Raw genomic sequence first — 7,632 nt, forward strand, 5'->3', positions numbered from 1 at the left:
TGTTTTGTTTTTAAATGTGAAGCGCTTTGTGTTGCTTTTAAGTATGAAAGGCGCTTTTATAAATAAAGTTTGATTTGATTTGATTTGAAACTGAGTCATGGGGTTTATACTGGTTTCTAGTGGATAGGGTTCATATCCTGAACTTGTAGTTGATGAAACAATTGTTTGTCTAATGTTTTGATTATAAATAGAGACTATCAATTTACGGCCTCGAGGGAGTTCCTCAATCCTCTGTCAGGATGACGTTTACATTCCTCTAACCAGGAAGACTTTCAGAAAGTCTGCATGTCATTCATCAGTGAGTGTGGAGTTCAGTAAATGAGCAGATTTAGTCGCCAACAACATACAGTCTTCACAAGAACACACAGAAAATTTGGCTATTCAACATCTACAACTGCTGAAAGATAAGTGTTTTAGGGTTGTTAGTAAATGATATTTTGTCTTAATTATGCAGTAAGTACTAGTATCATATTGGATACGTATTTGTTTTGTTTTACCTTTTTACATCACACCCAGAAGACTGCAAATAAGATCAGATTTTAGCTAATTCAGACTTTATAATAGTTATCTGTTTTATTACATTTTCCTCTTTTACTAACTATTAACAAGGCTCTACAGATGATGAGTCATAAACATTATTTATAAAAATACATCAAACGTGTTGCTAAGAAATGAGTTAAATGATCCGTTCAGGTGTGCAGGTCAAGGTCTGGTCGTATGAGCTGTGACAAAGCACAATCATCTCAGGTGATATAGAAGCATGAGTCATCAGCATATGGTTGAACTTGTCCATAATGACTTCTTCTTAATGATTTTGAGCCAAGAAAACATCAAAATGTTCATTGATCTAAAGGTCTGAACATGATTTTGTCTAGAAGATGTTTGGCTAATTGAGTCATAATTTACTGAGTAACACGTGAGGCTTTCATGGAACGTTTGGTGACATTAATGTTTCCACGGAAATCACGTACTGGAATATTCTAAAACTGATTTCCATCATTGGGAAACTGGAACTGAGATCCAGGAAACCAGTTTGTGTTTCCTGGTAGAACCCGCTAATTGTAAAGAGTTGAAATCACACAGAAACTACAGGGATAATCTGAGGATCTTTTTACCTTAAAGAGACAAAACTGACTCTATATTCAATCCGATTAAATTAAAATCTTTGAGAAAGTTTCTGTCATTGGAAGAAACTTGGACTAGAATCAAAAAATGTCATCATTCTTGTTGTTTTTTTCCACTGCATGAATGTGAGCACGACTGATGTCCTGTTGGACGAGGTGTAGAAGCCAGAGTGTAGTCTTGTTGGTGATGTCATCGGATCAGGTGAAGATGATTCAGTTGACCTGCAGGGTATTTAGGTTGTTTTGTGTTTGGAAAAGGTGGGGGTGGCCTGGTACTTTTTGTTGATTTCACCATTTATCACATTTACCTGGAAAGTTTCTGGAAACTTTAGAACGTTTTTTTTCGTTACATATATTTTTGTTCAAGAAAAAAAAGGACTTTCTTGGCCAACGAGTATTTATTTGTTTTTTTGCTCAATAGAGCTGACTCAGCGTTTCTGGATGGATGGATGAAGAGGTAACTGGTTGGGATGTAAAAGATAAAGATATGTTCTGAAAATCAATTGAGGAATGGGATAGACAGCGGCACCCTCTTGGATTTAACAGATAAACTGATAAATGGATTGAGCAACAGCAGTATTGGTTGTAAACCAGAGATATGAAGAAGATTATGTTAATAAAAAGGCATAAAAATTAACCAGGAAGTTAACAATTCTGGTCAACCTTTTAGATTCCTCTTCCTGTTGTGTTTCTACTGTCTTTAACTCTTTATGAACATGTGAAGCAAACAAAAAACATCCAATCACAAACCAGCTTCTATCAGATTGGATCCCTGATGGATGGAATAATTTATACATGTATACACATTATATTATTATTATTATTATGGAATATTAATCTTTGTACTTAGAATATTGGATATTGATATGTGCTTCAGTAACAGCCACCCCATGTTAGTCTAGTTATAGATACTTTGGAATACATAAAGTTTCCCCTACCCACTTTTTCAAACTGGAAATTGTTTTTTGGTTTTTAGAAAAGGAGAAAAAACATTATTGACATATATAAAAGTGTGTATTAACACTTATAATATAGTGGTTGAATTGGTATTTTGTATTGTTGTAAGTAAGTATATATATATATATCTGTAGTCAAACTCAGGATAAAAATGGTTGGATTAATAAATAGTTTCTAGTCTTTCTCTTCTGACATCACCTTCCTTATAACAGTGATTTACGATTGATGGTTCTGGACGGGTTTGGTTCTGGTTCTGTTACCTGGACCTTCTGTCAGTTTGTTAGCTTATGTTCAGAAATGAAGGACATCTCTCACTGAGGTCAGGTCACAGTAGGTTTTATTTTCTGATAGAATTATCATTTGAATATTTTAGAGATTTTTAAGTTTCTATTGCTAAATATTAACGTGAAAATTAATTGTTATATAAAAAAAATAATTCCAGTAACATGAAAATATATTCTTGAGGGTTAATTTGATGCTAAATCCAGTGGAGTTCTGGATTAAATGCTAGTCCATGTTGTGAATTAATCAGGTTAAAATAAATCCAGTGAGCTCATCTTTAGCTGGAATTGTGTAACGTCAGGCCTAAAAAAGTCAAATATTCACACCCCCGCAAAGTTCTCTGGTGTATTTTAGGCTTTAATTTGGTTATGTTGTGATCACAACAGAAAATTCTTTCTGACGACACTTCCTTCCTGAAGGAGAAAGTTCCTGTTAAACCTGCTGGTTAAAACCATATATGGAATACTTGATTCATCAAATAATTAACAAAATGTGATGACCTCATGACCTGAAAGTCATTAGGTAAGCAGCATGTTGGGAATCCAGAAAGTGAACATTCCTGTTTATAGCTTCTATCTTAAGTAAACTTGAGCTGTAGTATTTATTCAGGGCACGTCTGGCTCATAAAAGCTTCTGAGAACGTCCATCACAAAGTGACGAGACGAGATACAAACAAAGGCAAAACATAGTAACATTATAAACATGTGGGAAGGTCACAGGATAAAGAAGTGATGACAGTCACAAGAAAGGATGATTAGGAGACAATTACACGAGGCGTCGGTCTTACGCACAAAAATGTTTTTTTAGAACAGAATAATAAAGATTTTTATGTAACAGTTGAAAACAACATTGACGTTAACTAACATGACGTAGACGGCTCAAATGAGTTGTAGATGATCCATGACCAGACAAAGAGAAGCATGTGTTCACGTAACCTCGGTTCAGGTCTAAATACTTGATTGAAGAGAAGATTTCTCCACGTTCTTCTGTCTTTGTCTCAGCATTGGTCTAACTGTTGAGAACTTCCTGCCAGGTTCAGCATGGAGTAGAAGGTGGAGGTGTCTTCCACGTCTGCAGGGAAAGAGTCCGGAGTCAGACAATGATGCATTGTAGGATACAGAGAGAGATTTATAAAAACTAGAAATGAACATGTGTGACCTCATAACATGGGTCTGCTTCTGGTTTCTACATGGGAAAAACTGTTTTTTATTTAATCAAAGGATGTTTCGTAAATGTTTTTGTCAAATTTGGATGGATGGATGGATGACTTCTTGGTGATCTGCTGTGCCTTCCATTTGTTCATTTCAATGTTTAGATGGATGATAGTGCTGTGATGGCTTTAGATTTTACATGACATAATTACTAACATGCAGAACACTGTTGGTCTAATAAAAAAATGTACTTCTGCTTTTTTAATGACATCACAAAGGAAGATTAAAAAAACTCCCATGCTTCTCCTTAAGAAATAACACAGGTTTTACGTGAATTTGGGGCTTCTCTCTTTTTCTTTTTTTTGTGTTTTTGTTTCTGCTGTTTATGAGAAACTTGAAACACCAAAAAGTACACAGATTTTTAGCAGTTTCTTCACTTGTGTACTTGTATTTGTTCACCTCTGATCCTCCGTGGCTCCACATCCGGAGTGATGGTGACGTCTATGTAGGAGACGCTGCGGTCCACTTTCCCTGCAGAGAAACTTTCAGCGTTACACATCAGGACACAGTTTGTTGGTCTTCGCTTTTTGTTTGTTGTGTGGTTGAAGTCTTCATATTTTTTACTTTAAACAATTGTCGCTGCTTTCTGATAGAACAGGAAGGAACGCCGTGAATTCAACCATGAAAATCTGCAGGTTGGATTGATGAGATGTCGGCGTGTGATTGATGGTGCTGTGGTTCATCCGCTGATCAAAAACGGCAGGATGCTGAATGTCAGATGAAAACCTGCTGACCTTTGAGGTTCCTCCAGAGGAAGAGCAGCATCAGCGTGAACAGCAGGCAGACACCCACCACAGGAAGCAGCACAGGCGTGAGGGGCCATGCAGGCGTTTCCCCAGACGACAACACGCCTGAACACAGAGACCACACCATGACCTGAATGCAGATACATCTCAACGTATGTGGAGCAGCAAACGTGGAGCCTAGACTTCTGAATGTGTTGATGCAGAAGCTTTGTGGTTCCAAAGAACGCCATCAATTTTTTTCATTAAACATTTTTAGAAATCTCTGAAGTAGTCCATGTAATGGAATAAAAATGGATCCAGAGAAATGCTGAAAGTCTTGTTTGGCTTCTGCGAGAAAGCTCTCTTCAGTCTCTAGAACGTCTGTCCTGCTGTTGGATGTTCTCTACTTCAGGTTTACTCTGGCGACTTTAGTGACCAACCTGGCAACGACCATTAACTGAAGCACGGACTTTAAAAGGATCCATTACAGACTAGTGGATCTTTTGATCTCATCTGTGAAGTGTGAGATCAAAGGATCCATCAAAATCCAGTAGACCCTTTGATCGTGGACATCGTCCTCCTCTTCAACAGGCTTTGATTTTAACGTGCTGCCGTTTCTTTCAAGTATTTTTACACGTTTTAAAAGTGTTGTTTCCTGTTTGTTCAACACATTCTCCCATCTCGTCACATGTTGACGTTCGGTTAAGGACCCTCTGGGTAGATTTTTGACGTTTTAGGTGTCCCCAACTCGTCGTTTTTTGATGTGATGGTTGTTCTCATTAAATCAGGGACCTCCAACCTCTTGACTACGAACCAGAACAGGTCCAGTATCAGGATGTGGAGCACTCTAACCCGGAACCAGTTTGTGTCCAGGCCCTGGTCCCATCTGTTACTGCGTCTGGTACCGGTTTGGGTCCGATACCGTGGCCAGTGCCGGGTTATGGTACCTGTGCAAGGTAGTACAGGTGGTACCGAGGGTCGTAGACCATTAAGTTTACACACAGCCAGCATGACAAAACAGAACAAGTTGGGAGAGAGAATTTGTTTGTTTTTTTTATAGTAAATTCAGAGCATGATGTAGAATCTTGGCAATTGAACTGGTCCAACACCAACCTGGACGTACTAATGCTGATCTGTAGATCACTTCTATTATGGATTTTTAATTTTTCTGCGTTTATTTATTACATGGTAGTAGATTTATAGAGGTCCATTGGATTAAATAGGATAAGAAGTGACAGAGTAACTAAAACTACATTGAATTTAATCATTGGGTAAACAACCATTAACTGTTGGAATTCTGGTTACCACAGTCTGAGTGAATACTCGATTCTGATTGGCTGCAGGGTGTCAAAAAAAAAAGGATATCTGCAAAATAAATTCCGGTCGCATAGCCTGAATGTTTGACTATTGAGCTGGTCTGAATGCCAGTTGGTAACTTGAATAATAGACAGTCAGAACATAGCTCGACCTACGTCATTACACAGTTTGTCATCTTTATGATGGATATTTCTTCAATCAAGGCGATCTAGGAAACTGCTTCTGGATTTTGTGTTTTTTAAAACAAAATAGTAAAAAATAACCAGATTAAAGAACTAATAATTCATTTAATATTTATTTTGTTTGTCAGGGGTATAGAGCAAGACAAGATGTCTATTATTGGAAATCAACAGACTTTGCAAAAGCAACCATTGCAGAAGCAACCGTCACAGTGGGCATGTAATACTCTTTCAAGAATGCGCTGAAAACTCTTTTAGCATACAGTGTTCACATGGTGTAGCATACTGGACTCTTCCTGCCCGATACCAGCGTATGTACTCACAGTTGGAAGTCATGGTACAAATGTTGAAGCGATGCAACTCGAGCGAATCTTGGTCCATCCAGGCTTTTTTTTACAGCTCTATTCTGATATTAAAAGTTACGTACAAATGCAATTATTCAATTAAATTTTCAAACAGTCGGTACTTCCTTGTTTTGGAAAAGACGCTACGTCAAGACCAAATCTGAGTCTGGATTGGTCAAAATTCAACAGGTTTTACTTTCAACACGCGATCAATGGCCGCCCGTTTTGTTGTTGAGTCAGAAAATGGACTTAGATCTTGCATAGCTGTGCCTGAATGCAATAGTTTGAATGTAGAACCTTAAAAAACACACATACTTGCATTAGTATAGACTTTTGATTGGTAGTGACCAGTTGAAAACAACAGTTACTTCCACAAAGTCCATTCAATTCTGATAATGGACACCTTTACTGAATATTATCTTCTCCATCCTCTCACCTGTGACATCCAGCCAGCTGTCAGGAGAGAAGTAATCCCTTCCAGAGCTGCTGCATTGGTAAAAGCCCTCATCCGACTTAGAAACTCTTTCAATGGTCCAGTTTCCTGTTGAACTGTTCCCAACCAGGAGCCTGTTTTTGTAGAAGAAGGAGAAGCCGGAAGACGTCCTGTTCCTGCACCCCAGAGTCACAACTTCTCCTTCCACCACTGGAAGTACAGGAGCCTCAAGAATCAAATCTAGAGCTGCAAGACAGAAAGACACAAATTAAAGAAAACTCTTTGGAGACCGAGAACAGTCGGAGCTGAGGTTCATGTTCTCAGGTTACAGAAGTATTTGCTCTGAAATGCACAAAAGCTTCAAACGTTTTAAGAGCATTGGAGTCAAGAACACCGGATAGTCCCGCACTATCTTATGGTCAAGGGAGTGGTGAGGGACTCCATGTTCTTTCCACTGAGCTTGTTCTGCTTCATTTTTCTGGTTCTACACCACCAACTCCTAACAAGTAAACTGTAAAGTGAGACACTGGGGGACGGCCCTGCTTTGATGGAAGGGACTTTTACAGCATTGTGGTCTGGCAGACCGGGCTCAAAGGAGCAGGAAATGATCACGTCTTCCTTTGTCAGAACAGTCTGTGTCAGACGGCAGCCGCTGGATTCAGGGGGGTATATCTCTGAAGGTCTGACCCAGAAAAACACCAAGAAAACCTGCTTGTTGTCTGACTTTGAAGGAGTCGTTGGTACTTTCAGTACTCCTAGTACTCTTGGTACTCCATGAAAGTGTTGATTTACAGCTAGCTAGCGAATGGTTTAGCACTCAACTCAATTTCATGTTCAGTTAATCAAACTATACTGTATTGAATTCAAGATCTACTCGTTCCATCCCTTTTAGGGTCATGGGGTTGCTGGAAACAATCCAGCTACTGTTGGGTAAAGGCGGCGTACGCCACGAACCGGTCAATGAATTAACTTTAAATCCTAAAATCTTTTTGAGCCATTAAAGCTTTAAGAAGGTGTCAAACTTGATAGTGTTGCATCTTGGGACAGTTGTAATAGTTAT

The 7,632-nt window shown here is 38.6% G+C and overlaps 2 protein-coding genes across 2 annotated transcripts in view; one reads left to right on the top strand and one right to left on the bottom strand.

The window, feature by feature from the left end:
- Positions 1 to 7,632, top strand: part of LOC112156236 (myelin-oligodendrocyte glycoprotein) — a 19,779-nt gene that overhangs the window by 1,681 nt on the left and 10,466 nt on the right. The window lies entirely within an intron of this gene.
- The window catches only part of LOC112156230 (low affinity immunoglobulin gamma Fc region receptor II), a gene marked incomplete at its 3' end in the record, with an annotated part of 9,460 nt that continues 4,239 nt past the window's right edge, over positions 2,412 to 7,632 (bottom strand). The window contains 4 exon segments of the mRNA XM_024288450.2: positions 2,412 to 3,434; positions 3,974 to 4,045; positions 4,309 to 4,425; positions 6,576 to 6,818. Coding sequence (XP_024144218.1) covers positions 3,361 to 3,434; positions 3,974 to 4,045; positions 4,309 to 4,425; positions 6,576 to 6,818 — 506 coding nt within the window.

Source organism: Oryzias melastigma, linkage group LG18 (genome assembly GCF_002922805.2).
Source record: "Oryzias melastigma strain HK-1 linkage group LG18, ASM292280v2, whole genome shotgun sequence".
Taxonomy (NCBI): domain Eukaryota; kingdom Metazoa; phylum Chordata; class Actinopteri; order Beloniformes; family Adrianichthyidae; genus Oryzias; species Oryzias melastigma.